Here is a 25,946-nt window from a genome sequence, read left to right as displayed (position 1 = left end):
CGTCTCATTGAGACAAGCGGTAAACTCAGTAATAGGAGTTGCGGGGACGCTCCAGAACTTTGTGTACCAATATGGAGGTAATTTTGTTTGCCTACGTTACATCAAGTTGGGACTAAAACCTATAGGCAAGGGTTATATTCACTTGGCTAACACAGGCAGTCCCGTAAATCGTCGGGAAACTCGGAATAAAATTATGGCCTAACCTGGTACACATACTACGGGAGTAGCGTTGTGGGTGCGCCATCAAGTTTAATAGGACGATTGTTTATAGGCAGACATTAATCCAGGCGCCCATTACTGGACATGTTGATATTTGACTCAGGAGTATACACAAAGATTGCCAACCACTTTTTACGACTGATTGATCATGAATGTCGTTAATGTTATTAAGACAGGATTATTAGACACGAAATGGACCTGTTGATCATTTTGCTAATTGTTGTCGTTGAGTGATGGTTATGTTGGAAAATGCGCATCTAATGGGCCAAACCGTTTTAAATTTTTAGTACTAAGATAAATAATGTCGATCCATATTACGAACAATTCTTGTCCTAATATATGAAATCATGTAGGATTCTCTTTCGCATAGTGTGAAAGTCTATCTCACGTTTCTAAGACTCATTTTTAAATAGTACGAAAATTACTGCGACACAATTGTAGCCTGATTCATGTACTAGTAAAGTTGCCTGAAATATTATAAATGCGTATATATTTTGAGTGCTGAAAGATCTTCCTATCTTAAGTTATCAATGTATATATCAGAAGACCCTCTTTCACGGGTAAAAAATTCACGAAGGTGTCAGTATCTAACATGGGCTTTATATATGTTGTATTTGTTGAAGCCGCTATTATTAAATCCACCTACACATTGCACAGTGGTTTCCGAAACTGGCTCGAATATAAATATTTATCGTTTAATTAACAATGTTCGCGAACCAAATAGTGAACATATTTAAATTAAAAAAAAAAAGAAAACAACTTTAGTTAGATATCGTGCTTTACTGCAACCTCGTTCATAGAAGATATCCCACAGTGAATATCCCTCTTATTGAATACAAAATCCCGATCCGTCATCACATCACACAAACGTAATCTCATAAATCCTGTTATCCAAACATCATCCAAATAAAAATAAGGGTACCATCTTGAAACAGAGTAAATTGCGCTGGCGTGCTTCACTGACATTGAATAAAATCCACCCAAACAAAATGGCGGATAATAGTCGTAGGGATATATTTCTACGCTGACATGCCATTTACTTTTAAATCGATGTGGTTTTGAGGTAGGTCTATATCCATGTCCGCAAAATATTGGGAAGTTTTTCGTGTTTAATCGATGATTCGAGATTGGATTGCTGGAATTTGTTGAAAATTTCCCTTCTTCGGGTATTGATTTTTCTATATTTTTGAATAAACGAGGGAAATCTGGTAACATGTCATCATCTCCAGATGAATATATCCAGTTGCTTGGAAAATGATCCGCTACCCATCGCATCGAAGCCAGGGCTTTTAATCCGATGTTACTGTTAAAATATTGTATTTGAAAAAGTTTATGTGGAATGAATCACAAATTTCATTGACTTTGTGAAAACATTTAATGTTTTAATGTTCAAATGATAAGTTACAGAAAGGGATGGCCCCAATATAAATAGACGAAAACGGGCGCTCCGGAAGTGTGTGTACCAATATGGGAGTAACTAATTTTGTTCTTCCACTTTACATCAAGTTGTGTGAAGGAACTGAAATCTATGGGAAGGCGGTATATTCACTTAGCTAACACAGACAGTCCACGAACTCGTAACAGAACTAAAATATGGAAAATCGGAATAAAAGTATGGCTTAACCCTAACCTGGTACACACACTACGGGAGTACTCAAGAACGTGTAAAATTGCAAATGTTATTCGTTGACATACTACATGAAGTATGGCTCACATTTGTAGCAAAACATCTGAATTTCTAGGTGTCGTCCCTTTCAATATTTGACTCAAGTGGAAACCAAAATTCACATTGAAATAATGCGCGTTATGAGACAAATAACACGACGGCGGAAAGTGTTTTTACGGTATTTGGAAATTAAAAACTTACCGATAGGTTTCTTCCAATTCAACCTGTAAAATATCGCCATGCTCCGATTCTTCTTTTTCTAACTCAACGTTCTCTTCTGCGGTTGATGTGCTTGCAACAGCAAAAACAACATCTAAACAAACTCCATTGAAGAATTTGTTGGAACCCCATGTTTTCCTGACACGATGTCTTTGTTCAACCCTATAGTATGCTGATTTTACTGCAATAATCATTGGCCATCGACAATCTGAAAAATATGATCGGTAATTTGCGATAAATTCGCACTAAGCATCTATACTCGCAGTTACATTTTTTTCAGAAATACAAACTGTTCGATATATATACAACAGTTTTGCTTGTTGGACACGTAGTGGACCTATGGATCTGATTATGTTGTTATTGTTTTTTAACATAGAATTTTATCGTTATGAAAAAAATCGCTTTTCTCTTTGATTACTGGACCAATTGCTTTGAAACTTTCAGTGGTTAAATATTGAATATTTCGCTAGAAGGCTATTGCTTTTAATTATTCCCAAATTTTCTATGAATCTTATGAGATCTGATATTTCATCCGAAATGTCCGTTATATTATCGTTTAGGGGAAGGTGGGGTACGTTGGGACATGGGGCACAGTGGAAAATCAGCTATCACACTGATACTATATCCGCAATCCTGTCCGCGGCTCGATGTTCCAATCCGCCCTTTGGTGAGTTACAACGTCCCCGCGAACGGACAACGGACGGGTAGATTGGCGCAAGCTATGGGGTGAAATTGGTTTAGGGAGGTTGAAAAAAAAATTTCACCGTTCCAGTTTTTTTTTTTCAGTTTAGCCTTTCCAACGAGACAAACCATCGTCTGATATTCTTCAGCGTCAATCCACTGTAAAATATTCCTAACGTTAGCGAGTGGCTGTGCCTTCCGAATTTTGCCGTGGGATGGTCTGAAAATATTTGTTTCCTATGGGGAACAATGGACCGGGTACAGTGGGACATGCTCTACAGGACACAATTCGACAGTGTTTGATACAATAAGTGCTTAGAGATTCGTTATATTTTGTGTAACATAATGGTTTCTTTCGACCCATGGCCCAATATGGAATATATTCGAGAATCAATAATATTTCCAGATTTAGATTCGAGGAAAGAAATAATCACATTTTTTTGCAAAATGTTTTGTCAAAATATCTGAACTATTTCAGTTGAACATTGATTTTAAAAATATTAAATCTTCAAATTCGAAGTCTCCCCGTACTTTAGACGATTATGCTGATTAATTGCTTATTTTTAAGGGCATACTTCGTTGAATTTTGACAGACTGACCCATTGTGCCCCAGGGTCTGTCCGATTGTGCCCCACAAGTGGGGTACAGTGGGACACTTGACAGACGTTTTTCAAAGCATTTTGGTAGTAAGATGTGTGTCGCAAGGGAATTTCTTTGTTGCTGAATAAAAACTACATTTACCCCTCTATGCATTAGTCCCGCAAACTTAAGAGAATATGCAGAATTAACGGCTCAAAATATGCAAAAGAAAAAAAGTGTCCCAGCCTTCCCCACTTTCCCCTACTCATGGGAAAACTGTTTTTAACTTATTTCAAACGGTTCCGCGATGGAATATCAGGCCATTTGTTTCGTTCTACGTGTACAGTACATATATTTGAGCATCGCTCTCTTGCTTAAAATATATACAATAGGTAGTAAAATGACCTGATGAATCCATTCTATGTTTTGTTTGCAAAATTCTCCAAGGTTCCTTCGTTATATTAAACAACGGTCGTTTTGAATCCATTCTCTTTAAAAGGTCTATTTGTTCGAGACCAAATTGTTTGAATGTAGACATAGGATGAGTGAAAATAGCTTCAGTGGAATTTTCCATTGATAAATTATTTTTATCGCCATCTTCCTTCAGATCCGAGCTGCTATTCATCACAATCATACGAAGGTTCGATTGTCGATATCTAGAAAAAAGTTTCTTATAAAAAAACTGCGATAGGATTACCGCTATTAATATTTTGTTTTATTGTTATATATCATAAGCACTTCGCAATGAATGCATTTCGTGCATGACAAGTAATATTCACACTTTACATAAATATAAGTTAGTACGTTTATCATCGAATATACAGCACAAATATGATTGCAAAATTATGCACCACATGAGGGTTCCTTGTGTACAGTTATAAGTGGTTACCATGGAGGCCACGGTACGTCACCGAGGATAACTTTGGAAGGTAAGTACCGGTATCGTAATGCTGAGTGAAAATAGTGACATACAGATTGATAGCACAATATTTACTCAATTGAAAAATGTAGAAACTACATAGGCTATGTTAAAGTACCGTATTGGGATAGGACTGTAGGGTGTGTATAACTACTGACTGGCTGAACTATTGGACTAGCTACCGGTACGTAGACAGGTAATTACCGTACGGCAATACGGTAACAAATCAATAAATTATGGTTCGTTTAATATTTTCTATGATGTGCACTATTTGGAGTTTAGACCTTGTTTACAGCATTGACATAAAAAAAAATAAAAAACTGTTAATTTCCATTTCTGGCTTACTTGAATAATTTAGGTCTAACGTCTGAACGTTACTGATGCAAGGATGTGGGCGACACACCAACAGCAACAATGGGAGCAATCGAACATGGAATAATCTTGCTTAAATGGAGCACAGTAATAAGTAAAACAAAGTATGAAGTCAAAACGTTACAACCGACGACTCGTACCTTGTATGGAAGGTACGTAGCCCATATTTTTTTTAGTACGTAGGTACGTAGACCAAAATGATAGACCTGCACATGCGGACCGGAGACTCCGGTGACCCGGTGCTTTTAATATCAACCACCTATGCTAGTATTTGCGGTAATTCAAATATAAATAGTGGAAATTAAATACAATAAGTGCATGAGTAACAAGGTACAGTCATATCATGGAAAACACAATATTTATGTGTACTGACCTAAATGTGAAAATAAAAATGTAATAGACTTTATATATCAGTATAAAGAACAAAATAGTAAAGGAGTAGGCTAAAATGTTACAATTAAATTAGAATAATTTGTTCAGAGTCTTTTCTTTGTTTGTATCACAAATATATTTATAGAGTGCCTCATTTTGTGTTGTCCCAATATTTCCCACAGAACTGAAGTTCACATTCAGTTTTCTTGCATTATTTCTAGTCAATTTTCTATATATAAGTTTCATATTTTGTACATTGTATGAGATAGTGCTCTACGTCTTCCATTGGTCACATTTTTCTCTAATTGTTCGATTGATTTTTGAAAAATGTTTATTCAATTTACAATGACCTGTGTGTAGTCTGAATATGTTCATAGTTTGTTGTCTAGTTTCATTGATCGTTGTTAGATATTTAGGATCAAATTTGGGAAAGATTTTTTTATACTGTGATGCCGTTTGATTTTGTTCATAAATTAGGCTCCGTTTGTTGTCCATATATTTTTAATGTGATTTTATCGAACGAAATGAATTGATGTCCTACATATTTCTCGTGCCAGGTCTGATGGAGAACTTTTGCGGAAATGAGACAAGGTGAGTTTGATAGTTTTCATCTATAATTCAGGCAGATTATTATTCTCATATCCGAAACAACACAACTTAGTCAAGGTCTTCGTTTTTAAAAAAAAATTATTACATTTGGCAGTTGAAATTTCAAGTACAGTTGTTGTGTTAAAGCCAATTTTAACAACCTGCTTGGAGAGTGTTGAGATCAGAATAACATAAATATCTTTCACGCCACGACGAACTTACAATCAATATATATATATATATATACTAAAGGGACAAAACGGTTATTTTGCTAGGTATTCAGAAATATTACAGCACGCAAAAATGTTTTATCTCTGTTAATTAAACGCATGAAACGGTCTGGTGACGGGCGTCTTACAGTCGCTACGGTAGGCTTTCTGAGTACTTGGCATTCAGATCATTCTTATCCCTTTTGTTTGACTATGCACGCCGAAGTAGTGGTTGAATCATTCTTACTTCCTGCTTTCCGGTTCATGTGTAGGATGAGTGAGAATAGCTTCAGTTGTGTAATCCATTGATACATTTTTATTAATATATCCCTTCCCCAAGACGCTGTTTAACACCACGATCATACCAAGGTTTGATAGTCGATATCTAGAAATAAAGGTTTCTTGTAATGAATTGCGTCTGGATATTTGCCATTTCTTATTCCATATCAGACACAACACGTCAAAGTCCTTGTTTTAAATATATATTTTTTTGTAGTTGGGATTTCAGATGGAATGGTTGCTGGAACGGCACAACAAACCTAAAGCTAGGGCGGGCCTAGGGGATAGCCATAGGGGCCGCCGCCCCGGGCCGCACGTTGTAGATAAATGAGTTTGATACTATACAAGTGAGTGTAACAATACAAACATTTCACTCTTACTTGACTTTTAGTTTATTTATTCTCATGTATAACAATATCTATAATTTGTTTATCTCCCGAATTATTTTTGAAGTTGGGTATTAGGGGCATCATTATCAGAAACTCGCCCTAGGCGGCAAAAAAGTTTGGCACGCTCCTGCACAAAATCATGGCAATTCTATATAACTCCTTATATGCATATTAAATATATTTTAAATTTTTACTTTCAATTCCAATTAAGTATAAATTTGTGAGACTTTTTTCAGACAGAAATCCATCCTACTTCCGATCTCAAAATCATTTTATAAATAAGTAATCCTTGATACAATTTATGTAATACATTTCTTTGGCAGAAGTTTTGAACAAATAGTACATGATTCCACAAAATGAAAAGAAAATGAATATCGTTAAACAATTCTTTATTTACTTCCAAATTCTAACATTGGTGTAGTATCCTGAAGTATAAGAAAGGAAATCAAATGTTCAGTCAGTCATTTTTTTCACTTAATAGATTACTTCAAACAATTTTTTTTTTGAAAACTCAGAAATCCCGTTTGTCTAAGAGACTGCTGTTATACAGAGCCTATCTTTGTTGTAGAAAGCCTCCGCCTCTAATGCAATAATGTGAGATTTGAGAAAAACACTCCCGACACATTTGAAAATAAATAATTAGTAAATATCCAGTCAGGAATGATGTGAAAATTTGAATTTCCAGCTCAATCTGTACTCCTTACTCTACCTGGATAATTACTATTTTTTTGAGCGAGGGCGAGAGTGTTTTTTACGGTGACTTTCTACAAAATATCCCAGAGCATTATCCGTGGGTAAGTTTTGGAGCAACTATTCAATATTAAAAAACTTATCAATTAATATCTTTTTTCTGTTTCTCTCTGGGCTTAGAGTGATTCTCTAGAGTGAGAGTCATTCTCTACATATCTATTATTATAATTTAATGGCAATGATCATAGCATTTACTATATCAAAACGCTTATTAAATGCGGATATTTATGAAGACAATAGTTGACCTCCTTGATTTTATCTTTTTATTGCGGCTGTTTCATTTTAGAATTAAATAGTGAATAAAAATCCTGCAAAGTCATTTCGTGAATCCTGAATGTTATTTTGAGTTCAAATGATGATTGAATAAGTCGACAATAATACTAGTCAGATAATAATTCCTTGGTCCAATTTGGGAAAAATTTCACACAATAATCTGTTAACTTGTTTGACATTTCTAATTATACGAAACGGTGTTGATGCGCTTTATGCAAAACTAAGAATTGAAACAGGTACTGGAAATATGAGAAGTAAAATGACATGATAATACTTAAGAGAATAACATTGAAAGTTATTGCTACGTACCGATACACGGCGCAGTGTTTTTTTGGTTGGCGATGCAAGTTCGCCCCCAAATATGAATAGTGTCGCCACTGGGTTCGGTAACGATTTTCTTGCGCCTCATGCTAAATATGAAAACGTATGCTACTTTCATTGAATAAGCCTGAGAACTAAGTATCAGCGACATAGTTAATTTAACCCATAGAATTTAAATAAGTTGCAGAAAAGGTTCGCGGCGTCATACGATGTGAAAAAGCGTTTTCAGTGCTTGGCTTGAGTATGACTAAATACATGAGCTAGTTAGTTTTAAATAAAATTTTACGGTAGGCTTGCTTGGTACTTGGCATTCAGATCATTCTTATCCATTTTGTTTGACTATGCACGACGAAGTAGTGGTTGTATCATTCTTACTTCCTGCTTTCCGGTTTATGTGTAGGGTGAGTGAAAGTAGCTTCCGTTGTGTACTCCATTGATACATTTTTATTACCATATCCCTTTACACCCAAGCCGCTGTTCAACACGATCATACCAAGGTTTGATAGTCGATATCTAAAAATAAAGGTTTTTTGTAATAAACTGCGTCTGGATTTTTGTCTGGATGTGAGTGTAACAATACAAACAGTTCACTCTTACTTGGCCTTTAATTTATTCATTTTCACGCTCCTGCCCAAAACCATAGCAATTCTATATAACATCTTATATGCATACTGAATATATTTTAAAGTTTTACTTTCAATTCCAATAAAGTATAAATTTGTGACACTGTTTTTCAGACAGAAATCTATCCTACTTCCGATCTCAAAATGATTTTATAAATAAGTAATCCTCGATACAATTTATTTAATACCTTTCTTCGGCAGAAGTGTTATAGAAATAGTACATAATTCCACAAAATGAAAAGAAAATCAATATCGTTAAACAATTCTTTATGAATTTAGTTGCCATGGTTACTTCTATATTCTAACATTGGTGTAGTATCCTGAAGTATAAGAAAGGAGTTCAAATGTTCATTCGGTCATTTTTTCACCCAATAGATTACATCGAACAAAATATATTATGGAAAACGTAGAAATCCCTTTTGGTTACTCCCGTAGTATGTGAACCAAGATGGCGGACACCGGAACGTAATATGTGTACCAGGTTAGAGTAAGCCATAATTTTTTTTCCAAATATTCATATTTTAGTTATATTACGAGTTCGGGGACTAGCCATGTGACTCCCGTAGTTCTTGTAAATGAAATTATGGCCTAACCCTAACCTGGTACACATACTACGCGAGTACCTCTTTTTGTCTAAGTCAGGCCTGCTCAACCTTTTTCGTCTTGCGGGCCACTTTCAAGTGACGAAATTCGTTGCAGGCCGCAAACGTTTGTACCAAACATTATTACTGTACCAAACATTATTACTGTACCAGCAAAGTTCTGATTTCGGTGTAGGTAATTTGCATAATAAATAAAAGGCAAGTTTATTAACATCAAATCAATCAATTTAATTACTGTTTTCTGGTCACTGAGTAGGGCTGGCGAATTATTCGAATATCTAGTCGAATATTAGAATAGCAGTAAATCAGAATGAAATTAATTTGCAAATTTAGGCTCCAAATTCATTCCTATACTTGCGCTCAGCGTTCCTCCTCAATGATCGCACAATATATTTCGAGTTTGTCGAACAGAACGCTCAGTTCTGCGAGAAATAAAAAAAACTGACGTCGATGTCCACATACGTAACATGCAAGACTTGACACATACGTAATAATAAACACCGGCATTTGAATGTAGATAGATGGCAGGAATAATCACACCAGAATCAGAAACGTACTTAACCCTATATATTGATATATAACATAGTAAAAACATAAAAAGTCTGCTTACAAGCTTTATAGGGCGGACCGCAAAAAAAGTTCGGCGGGTTTGGCAGCCTTGGTCTAAGAGACTACTGTTATACAGAGCCTAGATCTGTTATAGAAAGCCCCCGCCACTAATGCAATTATCGTATATGCTCGTTTTACCGCCCGATCTTGATAAGCCGCCCGTGTGAACAGAACATAAAAATAAATAAGGGCCGGTGCTTGAATACCCGCCTGATGTAAAAGCTGATTTTTCAGTGGTAGAGACGCTGTTGAATTGAAACACTCCCGCCACGTTTGAAAATGAATAATTAGGAAATATCCAGTTAGGGATCGGATTAGGAATTATTTATCACAGCCTTATCCGTAGATAAGTTTTGAAGCAACCTCATATTCATATTAAAAAACAACTTATCAATTAATAACCTTTTTCTGTTCCTTTCTGGGCTCAGAGTGAGCTTTTCACTTGCACATTCTCTACATATATATATATTAATATCGAATATCTATTAATGATTAACATACACTACTACTACAGCCAGAAAAATCACATGGAACGTGGTCAACGTATTCTATTTATAGACGTTTGTTGAAAATGTACTAATCAAGTATGGAACATAGATAAATTATCTTAAAACTGGTTTGCCATTGAGAAATGGCTTTGGGCTATATAAATGTATTATGTGTAGTAAGTACCAAAACAAGACGTCTTATAATTCTAAGTAAGTCTAAATTATCTGTTATTACTCATAATAATATTATTATTATATAAAACAAAATCTTACTAAAATAACAACATTATCCCTATACACAAACTAGGTTCCGGTGTCCGACATCCTGGTTCACATACTACGCGGGCGCACCAAAAACGGGGCATGCACATATTTATAACTAATAACAGCTGAATGTGAAGAAGCAATTTAATAGCTTTTTACTTCCAGTATACGTAAATGAACATTTCTTTCGTTCTGTTCAGGCAATATATATAGATTGTTGATTGAAGAAATAGTTATGCCAAAATCAGTTTTAACATCTTTGAGAGTATTGACACCAAAATAACTTGAATGTCTGTCGAATGTACCTTATATAATTTGCCACGCAACGAACAACTTACTATCAACCTACTCATGCGACTAAACTTATTTTGCGGGTATTCACAAATTGCCCTGTAGGCTACGCAAAAAGTCTTATCTTTGTCTATCATACGCATGCAACGGTCAGATGACAATCGCTACGGTAGGCTTGCTGAGTACTTGACATTCAGGCAATTCTATAACAGTCTTATTCGACAATGCAATACGTAGTAGTGGCTTATTCATTATTACTTCTTGCTCTCCCGTTCGTGTTTAGTTCTATAGTTAAAGAAATTTGATGCTCATCGAGAGATACGAGCCACAATTTGTCGGCTTGCTGCATACATACACTACTGGAAATATCACGACTTCTGAGCACACGCAGTCATAGTATCCACCATCGTGTTACAGTTTTAGGTAAAATTCAGGATAGGGCTTATTTTCGGGAAAACACGATAGGTTGCGTAGACAAAAGCACATGTTAATGGAATGTGCCTACAGTTAATTGTAATTACCAGTTTAGCTCAGTTTAATATTTAAAATTTGGCATGAACACGGCTGGGAAACGTAGAAAAGTTGATGACGAGGGATAAACGTTCCTAAGTTTTCGGACGGAAAAATATTTCTCTGTTGAGTATTATTCAAAGTTATTTCCTTGATAAAGCAAGCCTGCAAACATGAGGCTGCAGATGTTATCAACAAAGGTGCCAGTTGATTTTAACGCTTTGGCTATCACACAGAATCAACGCCAGCCTTTACATTGAGGATAAGTAAACAATGTACATGTTCAATGAGAAATGAAAAACGGCAACACACCCGTCTCATTGAGACCAGCGTTAAATGCAGTAATAGGAGTTGTGAAGACGCTCCAGAAGTATGTGTACCAATAAGGAGGTAACTAATTTTGTTTGTCTACTTTGCATCAAGTTGGGACTGAAACCTATGGGCAGTCGGTATATTCACTTGGCTAACACAGACAATCCCGGAACCCGTCGGAAAATCGGAATAAAATTATGGCCTAACCCTGACCTGGTACACACACTACGGAACCTACCGTTGCGGGTGCATCATAAAGTTTAATGGGAAGATTGTTCACAGGCAGGCAGACAATAATCTGGGCGCACATTACTGGGCATGTTGATATTTGACTCAAGAGTGTACACAAAGTTTGCCAACCACTGTTTTACGACTGATTGCTCATGAATGTCGTTAATATTATTGAGAAAGAATTATTAGACACGAAATGGACCTGCGGGTCGTTTTGCTGATTGTTGGGGTGATTGTTATCGTTTTAGAAAATCGCTTTTCTGCACATCTAATGAACCAATCAAATTTATAGTACTAAGATGGATGAAGTCGATCCATATTACAAACAATATATGAAGACCTAATATATGAAATCATGTAGAATTCTCTTTCGAATAGTGTGAGTACCGTGTCTCCCCAAAATTAGACCTAACCCAAAAATAAGGCCTAGCCTGAATTTTAAAAATGATTTTAATATAAGCCCTTCCCTAAATAAGACCTAGTCAATAACGTGAATTTTTTGATCTAGTCAATAGCAAGACATCTCTCCTACACGTTTTAAATGATTGATAATCCATGTATTATGGTTATTATGAATAAAAACGTGTTAATTATAAGTGAATGAAAATCGGTTTTCATATTTTGTATATTTGAAAATCTCGTATAATTCTCTACTTTATATTTTTTTTGGTAAAAGAAAATATAACACCTACACATTGCACAATGCTTTCCGAATCTGGCTCGAATATAAATATTTATCGTTTAATTAACAATGTTCGCGAACCAAATAGTGAACATCTTTACATTTAAAAAGGGAAATAACTGTAGTTAGATATCGTGCTTTACTGCAACCTCGTTCATAGAAGATATCCCACAGTGAATATCCCTCTTATTGAATACAAAATCCCGATCAGTCATCACATCACACAAACGTAGTCTCATAAATCCTGTTATCCAAACATCATCCAAATAAAAATAGGGGTACCATCTTGAAACAGAGTAAATTGCGCTGGCGTGCTTTACTGACATTGAATAAAATCCGCCCAAACAAAACGGCGGATAATAGTCATAGGGATATATTTCTACGCTGACATGCCATTTACTCTCAAATCGATGTGGTTTTGATGTAGGTCTATATCCATGTCCGCAAAATATTGGGAAATTTTTCGTGTTTAATCGATGATTCAAGATAGAATTGCTGGAATTTGTTGAAAATTTCCCTTCTTCGGGTATTGATTTTTCTATATTTTTGAATAAACGAGGGAAATCTGGTAACATGTCATCATCTCCAGATGAATATATCCAGTTGCTTGGAAAATTATCCGCTACCCATTGCATCGAAGCCAGGGCTTTTAATCCAATGTTTCTGTTAAAATATTGTATTTGAAAAAGTTTATTTGGAATGAATCACAAATTTAATTGATTTCGTGAAAACACTTAATTTTCAATTGATAAATTACAGAAAGAAACCCAATATAAATCGACAAGAACGGGCGCTCCGGAGGTGTGTGTACCAAAATGGAGGTAACTAATTTTGTTCGCCCACTTTACATCAAGTTGTGTGAAGGGACTGAATGAAACCCATGGAAGGGACTGATATTCACTTGGCTAACACAGACAGTCCAAGAACTCGTAATAGTACTAAAATGAGGAAAATCGGAATAAGAGTATGGCCTAACCCTAACATGGTACACACACTACGGGAGTACCCAAGAACGTATAAAATTGCGGATGTTATTTGTTGACATACTACATGAAGTATGGCCCACATATGTAGCAAAACATCTAAATTTCTACGTGTCGTCCTTTTTAATATTTGACTCAAGTGGAAACCAAAATTCATTTTGAAATACTGCACGAGACAAAAAACACGACGGCGGAAGGTGTTTTTACGTTATTCGGAAATTAAAGACTTACCGATAGGTTTCTTCCAATTCAATCTGTAAAATATCGCCATGCTCCGATTCTTCTTTTCCTAACTTAACATTCGATTTTGCGGTTGATGTGCTTGCAACAACAAAAACAACATCTAAACAAACTCCATTGAAGAATTTGTTGAAACCCCATGTTTTCCTGACATGTTGTCTTTGTTCAACCCTATAGTATGCTGTTTTTACTGCAATAATCATTGGCCATCGACAATCTGAAAAATATGATCGGTAATTTACATTGAATTCGCATGTATACTCTTTTTCAGAAATACCTACTGGTCGATAACTCAACAGTTTTGCTTATTTAAAATACAATAGGTAGCAAAAGTGACCTGTTGAATCCATTCTATGTTTTGTTTGCAAAATTTTCCAAGGTTCCATCGTAATATTAAACAACGGTCGTTTTGATTCCATTCTCTTTAAAAAGTCTATCTGTTCGAAACCAAATTGTTTGAATGTAGACATAGGATGAGTGAAAATAGCTTCAGTGGAGTATTCCAGTGATATATTTACATCGACATCTTCCTTCAGATCCAAGCTGCTATTCAACATAATCATTCCAAGATTTAATTGTCGATATCTAGGAAAAAAGGTTTCTTGTGAATAAAAACTGCGATAGGATTACCGTTATTATTTATCTCACATCCGAAACAACACGACTTAGTCAATACTTCGTTTTTAAAAAAAATATTGCATTTAGCAGTCGAAATTTCAGATACAGTTGTTATCTTGAAACTAATTTTAACAACTTTCTTGGAGAGTGTTGACATCAGAATAACATGAATATCTGTCACGCTACGATGAATTTACTATCAATATATACTATAATATATATACTCTTGTCTCTGTTAACTAAACGCATGAAACGGTTTGGTGACCGGCGTCTAACAATCGCTACGGTAGGCTTTCTGAGTACTTGACATTCAGATCATTCTTATCCCTTTTGTTCGACAATGTACGACGAAGTAGTGGTTTATTCATTCTTACTTCCTGCTTCTCGGTTCATGTTTGGGATGAGTGAAAGTAGCTTCAGTTGTGTACTCCATTGATACATTTTTATCACCATATCCCTTTACACCCAAGTCGCTATTCAACAAGATCATGCGAAGATTTGATTTTTGATATCTAGAAAATAAAGTTTCTTGTAAATAAAATGCGTCTGGATTTTTGACATTTCTTATTCAATATCCGAAACAACACATCAAAGTTTTAAATATTTATATTTTTTTCTTTTTGTAGTTGGATTTCAGATGCAATGGTTTCTGGAACGGTCCAACAAACCGAGCCTAGGGGAGGGCCATAGGGGCAGCCACATCGGGCAGCAGGTTGTAGATAATTGATTTTGATCTTATACATGCGAGGTTGTTGCTTAGTTTGATGATTTAAGTATTATTACAAACATTTCACTATTACTTGACCTTTATCCCCCGAATTATTTTTAAAGTGGGGTATGAGGGGCATCATTATCAGAAATTAGCACTGGGCGGCAAAAAAGTTTGGCCCCTGCACAAAACCATAGCAATTCTATATAACTCCTTATATGCATACTGAATATATTTTAAATTTCACTTTCAATTTCAATAAAGAATAAATTTGTGACACTGTTTTTTAGACAGAAATCCATCCAATCTCAAAATCATTTTATAAATAAGTAATCCTCGATACAATTTATATAATACCTTTCTTTGGCAGAAGTTTTAAACAAATAGTATATGATTCCACAAAATGAAAAGGATATCAATATCGTTAAACAATTCTTTATCAATTTAGTTGCCATGGTTACTTCTATATTCTAACATTGGTGTAGTATCCTGAAGTATAAGAAAGGATTTCAAATGTTCAGTTGGTCATTTTTTCACCCCATAGATTACATCGAACACACATTTTTGTTTGAAAACTTTGAAATCCTTTCGGGTACTCCCGTAGTATGTGAACCAAGATGGCCAAAACCGTAACGTAGTATGTGTACCAGGTTAGGGTTAGCCCATAATTTTATTCCAATTTTTCTTATTTTAAGTATATTACGAGTTCGGGGACTAGTCAAGTGACTCCCGTCGTACTTTTACCTGAAATTATGGCCTCACCGTAATCTGGTACACATACTACGTGAGACCCCCTTTTGTCTAAGAGACTGCTGTTATACGGAGCCTAGATCTGGTGTAGAAAGCTCCCGCCACTAATACAATAATGTGAGATTTGAGAAAAACACTCCCGACACGTTTGAAAATAAAAAATGAGTAAATATACAGTTAGGGATCGAGAATATAAAAATTTTAATTTCCAGGTTAATCTGTATTCCTTATCCTAACTGAGTAATTACTAATTTTTTTATTTTAATCGGTGGCGGGGGTGTTTTTTACGGAAGCTTTCTACAAAATATTCCAGAGCATTATCCGTAGATAAGTTTTGAAGCAACTCTTTCATATTAAAAAACAACTTATCAATTAATATTCCTTTTCTGTTCCTTTCGGGGCTTATAGGCAGCTTTTCACTGGCACATTCTCTACATGTACGAATATCTAATAATGATTAACATACACTACTACTACAGCCAAAAAAACACTGGAGAGTGGTCGACGTATTATTTTTATAGACGTTTTTGGCAAAATTGAATATTTATTCTATGAGATAACAACATTGTAAGTTCTAAGAGATCAATTGGTTGGTCTATTTACAGGCAAGGTAAATAAATAATAGGAAAACGGGGTACTCCTGTAGAAGGTGAACCAAGATGGCGGACATCGGAACGTAGTATGTGTACCAGGTTAGGGTTAGGCCATAATTTTAAGGGCAAATACTACGGGAGTCACTGGGCTAGTCCCCGAACTCGTAACAGAAATAAAATAAGGAAAATTGGAATAAAATTATGGCCTAACCCTAACCTGGTACACATCTACGTTCCGGTGTCCGCCATGTTGGATCACATACTACGCGGGAGCACCCAAAACGGGGCATGCACATATTTATACCTAATAAGAGCCGAATGTGAAGAAGCTATTTAATAGCATTCTACTTCCAGTATACGTAAATGAACATTTCTTTCGTGCTGTTCCAGCAATATATATAAATTGTTGATTGAAGAAATTGTTATGCCAAAGTCAGTTTTAACATCTTGGAGAGTATTGACACCAGATTAACTCGAATGTCTGTCGACTCACGACTGTACCTTATATAATCTGTCGCGCTACGAACAACTTACTATCAACGTGCTCCTGCGACCAAACTCTTATTTTGCTGTTATTCACAAATTCTCCAGTAGGCTACGCAAAAATGTCTCATCTCTGTTTATCATACGCATGCAACGGTCCGATGACAATCGCTACGGTAGGCTTGCTGAGTACTTGATATTCAGGCCATTCTTTAACTGTTTTTTCGACTATGCGAGACGTGGTAGTGACTTATTCATTATGGCTTCCTGCTTCTCTCCCGTTCGTGTTTAGTTCTATAGTTAATAAAATTTGATGCTCATCGAGAGATACGATCAACAATTTGTCGACTTGCTGCATACTTACACTAACGAAAAAGTTGCGGATGTGTCAGGATCTAACATCTAGTTTTGTATATTAGGTTGTATTTGTTGAAGCCGATATTAATATATCCACCTACACATTGCACTGTGATTTCCGAAACGGATTCGAACGTAAATACTTATCGTTTAACAATGTTTGCGGACCAAATAGTGAACATATTTAAAAAAAAAGAGGAAATCCCTTTAGTTAGATATCGTGCTTTACTGCAACCTCGTTCATAGAAGATATCCCACAGTGAATATCCCTCTTATTGAATACAAAATCCCGATCCGTCATCACATCACACAAACGTAGTCTCATAAATCCTGTTATCCAAACATCATCCAAATCAAAATAGGGGTACCATCTTGAAACAGAGTAAATTGCGCTGGCGTGCTTTACTGACATTGAATAAAATCCGCCCAAACAAAACGGCGGATAATAGTCATAGGGATATTTTTCTACGCTGACATGCCATTTACTCTCAAATCGATGTGGTTTTGATGTAGGTCTATATCCATGTCCGCAAAATATTGGGAAATTTTTCGTGTTTAATCGATGATTCAAGATAGAATTGCTGGAATTTGTTGAAAATTTCCCTTCTTCGGGTATTGATTTTTCTATATTTTTGAATAAACAAGGGAAATCTGGTAACATGTCATCATCTCCAGATGAATATATCCAGTTGCTTGGAAAATTATCCGCCACCCATTGCATCGAAGCCAGGGCTTTTAATCCAATGTTTCTGTTAAAATATTGTATTTGAAAAAGTTTATTTGGAATGAATCACAAATTTAATTGACTTCGTGAAAACACTTAGTTTTCAATTGATAAATTACAGAAAGAAACCCAATATAAATCGACAAGAACGAGCGCTCCGGAGGTGTGTGTACCAATATGGAGGTAACTAATTTTGTTCGCCCACTTTACATCAAGTTGTGTGAAGGGACTGAAACCCATGGAAGGGACTGATATTCACTTGGCTAACACAGACAGTCCAAGAACTCGTAATAGTACTAAAATGGGGAAAATCGGAATAAGAGTATGGCCTAACCCTAACCTGGTACACACACTACGGGAGTACCCAAGAACGTATAAAATTGCGGATGTTATTTGTTGACATACTACATGAAGTATGGCCCACATATGTAGCAAAACATCTAAATTTCTAGGTGTCGTCCTTTTTAATATTTGACTCAAGTGGAAACCAAAATTCACTTTGAAATACTGCACGAGACAAAAAACACGACGGCGGAAGGTGTTTTTACGTTATTCGGAAATTAAAAACTTACCGATAGGTTTCTTCCAATTCAATCTGTAAAATATCGCCATGCTCCGATTCTTCTTTTCCTAACTTAACATTCGATTCTGCGGTTGATGTGCTTGCAACAACAAAAACAACATCTAAACAAACTCCATTGAAGAATTTGTTGAAACCCCATGTTTTCCTTACACGTTGTCTTTGTTCAACCCTATAGTATGCTGTTTTTACTGCAATAATCATTGGCCATCGACAATCTGAAAAATATGATCGGTAATTTACATTGAATTCGCATGTATACTCTTTTTCAGAAATACCTACTGGTCGATAACTCAACAGTTTTGCTTATTTAAAATACAATAGGTAGCAAAAGTGACCTGTTGAATCCATTCTATGTTTTGTTTGCAAAATTTTCCAAGGTTCCATCGTAATATTAAACAACGGTCGTTTTGATTCCATTCTCTTTAAAAAGTCTATCTGTTCGAGACCAAATTGTTTGAATGTAGACATAGGATGAGTGAAAATAGCTTCAGTGGAGTATTCCAGTGATATATTTACATCGACATCTTCCTTCAGATCCAAGCTGCTATTCAACATAATCATTCCAAGATTTAATTGTCGATATCTAGGAAAAAAGGTTTCTTGTGAATAAAAACTGCGATAGGATTACCGTTATTATTTATCTCACATCCGAAACAACACGACTTAGTTAATACTTCGTTTTTAAAAAAAATATTGCATTTAGCAGTCGAAATTTCAGATACAGTTGTTATCTTGAAACTAATTTTAACAACTTTTTTGGAGAGTGTTGACATCAGAATAACATGAATATCTGTCACGCTACGATGAATTTACTATCAATATATACTATAATATATATACTATTATCTCTGTTAACTAAACGCATGAAACGGTTTGGTGACCGGCGTCTAACAATCGCTACGGTAGGCTTTCTGAGTACTTGACATTCAGATCATTCTTATCCCTTTTGTTCCACAATGTACGACGAAGTAGTGGTTTATTCATTCTTACTTCCTGCTTCTCGGTTCATGTGTAGGATGAGTGAAAGTAGCTTCAGTTGTGTACTCCATTGATACATTTTTATCACCATATCCCTTTACACCCAAGTCGCTATTCAACAAGATCATGCGAAGATTTGATTTTTGATATCTAGAAAATAAAGTTTCTTGTAAATAAAATGCGTCTGGATTTTTGACATTTCTTATTCAATATCCGAAACAACACATCAAAGTCCTTGTTTTAAATATTTATATTTTTGCATTTTGTAATTGGATTTCAGATGCAATGGTTGCTGGAACGGTCCAACAATCCGAGCCTAGGGGTGGGCCATAGGGGCAGCCACATCGGGCAGCACGTTGTAGATAATTGATTTTGATATACATGTGAGGTTGTTGCTTAGTTTGATGATTTAAGTATTATTACAAACATTTCACTATTACTTGACCTTTATTCCCCGAATTATTTTTAAAGTGGGGTATGAGGGGCATCATTATTAGAAATTAGCACTGACTGGGCGGCAAAAAAGTTTGGCCCCTGCGCCCCTGCACAAAACCATAGCAATTCTATATAATTCCTTATATGCATACTGAATATATTTTAAATTTCACTTCCAATTTCAATAAAGTATAAATTTGTGACACTGATTTTTAGACAGAAATCCATCCGTTCTCAAACTCATATCATGAATAAGTAATCCTCGATACAATTTATATAATACCTTTCTTTGGCAGAAATTTTAAACAAATAGTATATGATTCCACAAAATGAAAAGGATATCAATATCGTTAAACAATTCTTTATCAATTTAGTTGCCATGGTTACTTCTGTATTCTAATATTGGTTTAGTATCCTGAAGTATAAGAAAGGAGTTCAAATGTTCAGTCGGTCATTTTTTCACCCCATAGATTACATCGAACACACATTTTTTTTTTGAAAACTTCGAAATCCTTTTGGGTACTCCCGTAGTATGTGAACCAAGATTGCGGAAACCGGAACGTAGTATGTGTACCAGGTTAGGGTTAGGCCATAATTTTATTCCAATTTTTCTTATTTCAGTTATATTACGAGTTCGGGGACTAGCCAAGTGACTCCTGTCGTACTTTTACCTGAAATTATGGCCTCACCGTAATCTGGTACACATACTACGGGAGACCCCCTTTTGTCTAAGAGACTGCTGTTATACGGAGCCTAGATCTTTTGTAGAAAGCCCCCGCAATTAATGCAATAATGTGAGATTTGAGAAAAACACCTCCGACACGTTTGAGAATAAAAAATGAGTAAATATCCAGTTAGGGATCGAGAATATAAAAATTTGAATTTCCAGGTTAATCTGTATTCCTTATCCTAACTGAGTAATTACTAATCATTTATTTTGATCGATGGCGAGGGTGTTTTTTTACGGAAGCTTTCCACAAAATATACCAGAGCATTATCCGTAGATAGATGTGGAAGCAACCCTTTCATATTGAAAAACAACTTATCAATTAATATTCCTTTTCTGTTCCTATCTGGGCTTAGAGTGAGCTTTTCACTGGCACATTCTCTACATGTGCGAATATCTATTAATGATTAACATACACTACTACTACAGCCAAAAAAACACTGGAGAGTGGTCGACGTATTATTTTTATAGACGTTTTTGGCAAAATTGAATATTTATTCTATGAGATAACAACATTGTAAGTTCTAAGAGATAAATTGGTTGGTCTATTTACAGGCAAGGTAAATAAATAATAAGAAAACGGGGTAGTCTTGTAGAAGGTGAACCAAGATGGCGGACATCGGAACGTAGTATGTGTACCAGGTTAGGGTTAGGCCATAATTTTAGGTGCAAATACTACGGGAGTCACTGGGCTAGTCCCCGAACTTGTAACAGAAATAAAATAAGGAAAATTGGAACAAAATTATGGCCTAACCCTAACCTGGTACACATCTACGTTCCGGTGTCCGCCATGTTGGATCACATACAACGCGGGAGCACCGAAAACAGGGCATGCACATATTTATACCTAATAAGAGCCGAATGTGAAGAAGCTATTTAATAGCATTCTACTTCCAGTATACGTAAATGAACATTTCTTTCGTGCTGTTCAAGCAATATATATAAATTGTTGATTGAAGAAATTGTTATGCCAAAGTCAGTTTTAACATCTTGGAGAGTATTGACACCAGATTAACTCGAATGTCTGTCGACTCACGACTGTACCTTATATAATCTGTCGCGCTACGAACAACTTGCTATCAACGTGCTCCTGCGACCAAACTCTTATTTTGCTGTTATTCACAAATTCTCCAGTAGGCTACGCAAAAATGTCTCATCTCTGTTTATCATACTCATGCAACGGTCCGATGACAATCACTGCGCTAGGCTTGCTGAGTACTTGATATTCAGGCCATTCTTTAACTGTTTTTTCGACTATGCGAGACGTGGTAGTGTCTTATTCATTATGGCTTCCCGCTTCCCTCCCGTTCGTGTTTAGTTCTATAGTTAATAAAATTTGATGCTCATCGAGAGATACGATCAACAATTTGTCGACTTGCTGCATACATACACTAACGAAAAAGTTACGGATGTGTCAGGATCTAACATCTAGCTTTGTATATTAGGTTGTATTTGTTGAAGCCGATAATAATATATCCACCTACACATTGCACTGTGATTTCCGAAACGGATTCGAACGTAAATACTTATCGTTTAACAATGTTTGCGGACCAAATAGTGAACATATTTAAAAAATGGGAAATCCCTTTAGTTAGATATCGTGCTTTACTGCAACCTCGTTCATAGAAGATATCCCACAGTGAATATCCCTCTTATTGAATACAAAATCCCGATCCGTCATCACATCACACAAACGTAGTCTCATAAATCCTGTTATCCAAACATCATCCAAATAAAAATAGGGGTACCATCTTGAAACAGAGTAAATTGCGCTGGCGTGCTTTACTGACATTGAATAAAATCCGCCCAAACAAAACGGCGGATAATAGTCTTAGGGATATATTTCTACGCTGACATGCCATTTACTTTTAAATCGATGTGGTTTTGAGGTAGGTCTATATCCATGTCCGCAAAATATTGGGAAATTTTTCGTGTTTAATCGATGATTCAAGATAGAATTGCTGGAATTTGTAGAAAATTTCCCTTCTTCGGGTATTGATTTTTCTATATTTTTGAATAAACGAGGGAAATCTGGTAACATGTCATCATCTCCAGATGGATATATTCAGTTGCTTGGAAAATTATCCGCCACCCATTGCATCGAAGCCAGGGCTTTTAATCCAATGTTCCTGTTAAAATATTGTATTTGAAAAAGTTTATTTGGAATGAATCAAAAATTTAATTGACTTCGTGAAAACACTTAATTTTCAATTGATAAATTACAGAAAGAAACCCAATATAAATCGACAAGAACGAGCGCTCCGGAGGTGTGTGTACCAATATGGAGGTAACTAATTTTGTTCGCCCACTTTACATCAAGTTGTGCGAAGGGACTGAAACCCATGGAAGGGATTGATATTCACTTGGCTAACACAGACAGTCCAAGAACTCGTAATAGTACTAAAATGAGGAAAATCGGAATAAGAGTATGGCCTAACCCTAACATGGTACACACACTACGGGAGTACCCAAGAACGTATAAAATTGCGGATGTTATTTGTTGACATACTACATGAAGTATGGCCCACATATGTAGCAAAACATCTAAATTTCTAGGTGTCGTCCTTTAATATTTGACTCAAGTGGAAACCAAAATTCACTTTGAAATACTGCACGAGACAAAAAACACGACGGCGGAAGGTGTTTTTACGTTATTCGGAAATTAAAAACTTACCGATAGGTTTCTTCCAATTCAATCTGTAAAATATCGCCATGCTCCGATTCTTCTTTTCTTAACTTAACATTCGATTCTGCGGTTGATGTGCTTGCAACAACAAAAACAACATCTAAACAAACTCCATTGAAGAATTTGTTGAAACCCCATGTTTTCCTGACACGTTGTCTTTGTTCAACCCTATAGTATGCTGTTTTTACTGCAATAATCATTGGCCATCGACAATCTGAAAAATATGATCGGTAATTTACATTGAATTCGCATGTATACTCTTTTTCAGAAATACCTACTGGTCGATAACTCAACAGTTTTGCTTATTTAAAATACAATAGGTAGCAAAAGTGACCTGTTGAATCCATTCTATGTTTTGTTTGCAAAATTTTCCAAGGTTCCATCGTAATATTAAACAACGGTCGTTTTGATTCCATTCTCTTTAAAAAGTCTATCTGTTCGAGACCAAATTGTTTGAATGTAGACATAGGATGAGTGAAAATAGCTTCAGTGGAGTATTCCAGTGATATATTTACATCGCCATCTTCCTTCAGATCCACGCTGCTATTCAACATAATCATTCCAAGATTTAATTGTCGATATCTAGGAAAAAAGGTTTCTTGTGAATAAAAACTGCGATAGGATTACCGTTATTATTTATCTCACATCCGAAACAACACGACTTAGTCAATACTTCGTTTTTAAAAAAAATATTGCATTTAGCAGTCGAAATTTCAGATACAGTTGTTATCTTGAAACTAATTTTAACAACTTTCTTGGAGAGTGTTGACATCAGAATAACATGAATATCTGTCACGCTACGATGAATTTACTATCAATATATACTATAATATATATACTCTTATCTCTGTTAACTAAACGCATGAAACGGTTTGGTGACCGGCGTCTAACAATCGCTACGGTAAGCTTTCTGAGTACTTGACATTCAGATCATTCTTATCCCTTTTGTTCCACAATGTACGACGAAGTAGTGGTTTATTTATTCTTACTTCCTGCTTCTCGGTTCATGTTTGGGATGAGTGAAAGTAGCTTCAGTTGTGTACTCCATTGATACATTTTTATCACCATATCCCTTTACACCCAAGTCGCTATTCAACAAGATCATGCGAAGATTTGATTTTTGATATCTAGAAAATAAAGTTTCTTGTAAATAAAATGCGTCTGGATTTTTGACATTTCTTATTCAATATCCGAAACAACACATCAAAGTTTTAAATATTTATATTTTTGCATTTTGTAGTTGGATTTCAGATGCAATGGTTGCTGGAACGGTCCAACAATCCGAGCCTAGGGAAGGGCCATAGGGGCAGCCACATCGGGAAGCAGGTTGTAGATAATTGATTTTGATCATATACATGTGAGTTTGTTGCTTAGTTTGATGATTTAAGTATTATTACAAACATTTCACTATTACTTGACCTTTATCCCCCGAATTATTTTTGAAGTGGGGTATGAGGGGCATCATTATCAGAAATTAGCACTGGGCGGCAAAGAAGTTTGGCCCCTGCACAAAACCATAGCAATCCTATATAACTCCTTATATGCATACTGAATATATTTTAAATTTCACTTCCAATTTCAATAAAGTATAAATTTGTGACACTGTTTTTTAGACAGAAATCCATCCGTTCTCAAAATCATATCATGAATAAGTAATCCTCGATACAATTTATATAATACCTTTCTTTGGCAGAAGTTTTAAACAAATAGTATATGATTCCACAAAATGAAAAGGATATCAATATCGTTAAACAATTCTTTATCAATTTAGTTGCCATGGTTACTTCTGTATTCTAACATTGGTTTAGTATCCTGAAGTATAAGAAAGGAGTTCAAATGTTCAGTCGGTCATTTTTTCACCCAATAGATTACATCGAACACGCATTTTTTTTTTGAAAACTTCGAAATCCTTTTGGGTACTCCCGTAGTATGTGAACCAAGATTGCGGAAACCGGAACGTAGTATGTGTACCAGGTTAGAGTTAGGCCATAATTTTATTCCAATTTTTCTTATTTTAGTTATATTACGAGTTCGGGGACTAGCCAAGTGACTCCCGTCGTACTTTTACCTGAAATTATGGCCCCACCGTAATCTGGTACACATAAAACGGGAGAACTTCCTTTTGTCTAAGAGACTGCTGTTATACAGAGCCTAGATCTTTCGTAGAAAGCCCCCGCCACTAATGCAATAATGTGAGATTTGAGAAAAACACCTCCGACACGTTTGAAAATAAAAAATGAGTAAATATCCAGTTAGGGATCGAGAATATAAGAATTTTAATTGCCAGGTTAATCAGTATTCCTTATCCTAACTGAGTAATTACTAATCATTTATTTTGATCGATGGCGAGGGTGTTTTTTTACGGAAGCTTTCCACAAAATATACCAGAGCATTATCCGTAGATAGATGTGGAAGCAACTCTTTCATATTAAAAAACAACTTATCAATTAATATTCCTTTTCTGTTCCTATCTGGGCTTAGAGTGAGCTTTTCACTGGCACATTCTCTACATGTACGAATATCCATTAATGATTAACATACACTACTACTACAGCCAAAAAAACACTTGGAGAGTGGTCGACGTATTATTTTTATAGACGTTTTTGGCATAGTTGAATATTTATTCTATGAG

At 35.6% G+C, this 25,946-nt stretch overlaps 4 protein-coding genes across 7 annotated transcripts; all 4 read right to left on the bottom strand.

Moving 5' to 3' along the window:
* Positions 1 to 793: 793 nt before the first annotated feature.
* Positions 794 to 11,565, bottom strand: LOC120332489 (beta-1,3-galactosyltransferase brn-like). Of its 3 annotated transcripts, none has more exons than XM_039399740.2 (6): positions 8,434 to 8,604; positions 8,212 to 8,349; positions 6,072 to 6,209; positions 3,770 to 4,020; positions 2,087 to 2,312; positions 794 to 1,522 (listed from the first exon to the last, which is right to left on the bottom strand). In XM_039399740.2, exons 1-6 carry the CDS (start codon positions 8,493 to 8,495, stop codon positions 985 to 987), a joined length of 1,353 nt encoding a protein of 450 aa, XP_039255674.2. In that variant the 5' UTR covers positions 8,496 to 8,604; the 3' UTR covers positions 794 to 984. The 3 variants fall into 3 exon arrangements, with proteins under 3 accessions (XP_039255674.2, XP_077975337.1, XP_039255672.2); XM_078119211.1 differs by lacking the exon at positions 8,434 to 8,604 and adding an exon at positions 10,073 to 11,565 and having other exon boundaries at positions 796 to 1,522; XM_039399738.2 differs by lacking the exon at positions 8,434 to 8,604 and adding an exon at positions 8,648 to 8,840 and having other exon boundaries at positions 798 to 1,522.
* An 831-nt stretch (positions 11,566 to 12,396) lies between these two features.
* Positions 12,397 to 16,951, bottom strand: LOC120332862 (beta-1,3-galactosyltransferase 5-like). 2 transcript variants are annotated; one of them, XM_078119205.1, is made up of 5 exons: positions 16,876 to 16,951; positions 14,664 to 14,801; positions 14,009 to 14,256; positions 13,663 to 13,888; positions 12,397 to 13,111 (listed from the first exon to the last, which is right to left on the bottom strand). In XM_078119205.1, exons 2-5 carry the CDS (start codon positions 14,777 to 14,779, stop codon positions 12,574 to 12,576), a joined length of 1,128 nt encoding a protein of 375 aa, XP_077975331.1. In that variant the 5' UTR covers positions 14,780 to 14,801; positions 16,876 to 16,951; the 3' UTR covers positions 12,397 to 12,573. The 2 variants fall into 2 exon arrangements, with proteins under 2 accessions (XP_077975331.1, XP_039256122.2); XM_039400188.2 differs by lacking the exon at positions 16,876 to 16,951 and adding an exon at positions 15,356 to 15,571.
* Positions 16,952 to 17,361: 410 nt separating this feature from the next.
* LOC120332756 (beta-1,3-galactosyltransferase 5-like) lies at positions 17,362 to 21,257 on the bottom strand. The gene is made up of 4 exons (XM_078119206.1): positions 19,479 to 21,257; positions 18,824 to 19,071; positions 18,478 to 18,703; positions 17,362 to 17,930 (listed from the first exon to the last, which is right to left on the bottom strand). The coding sequence occupies exons 1-4, from the start codon at positions 19,592 to 19,594 to the stop codon at positions 17,393 to 17,395; spliced, it is 1,128 nt and encodes a 375-aa protein (XP_077975332.1). The 5' UTR covers positions 19,595 to 21,257; the 3' UTR covers positions 17,362 to 17,392.
* Positions 21,258 to 22,422: 1,165 nt separating this feature from the next.
* Positions 22,423 to 25,361, bottom strand: LOC144431323 (uncharacterized). Its single transcript, XM_078119317.1, has 5 exons — positions 24,995 to 25,361; positions 24,304 to 24,441; positions 23,649 to 23,896; positions 23,303 to 23,528; positions 22,423 to 22,757 (listed from the first exon to the last, which is right to left on the bottom strand). The coding sequence occupies exons 1-5, from the start codon at positions 25,090 to 25,092 to the stop codon at positions 22,694 to 22,696; spliced, it is 774 nt and encodes a 257-aa protein (XP_077975443.1). The 5' UTR covers positions 25,093 to 25,361; the 3' UTR covers positions 22,423 to 22,693.
* Positions 25,362 to 25,946: the final 585 nt, after the last annotated feature.

The sequence above is a fragment of the Styela clava genome, chromosome 13 (genome assembly GCF_964204865.1).
Source record: "Styela clava chromosome 13, kaStyClav1.hap1.2, whole genome shotgun sequence".
Lineage (NCBI taxonomy): Eukaryota > Metazoa > Chordata > Ascidiacea > Stolidobranchia > Styelidae > Styela > Styela clava.
This window is presented reverse-complemented; position numbering and strand designations above follow the sequence as displayed.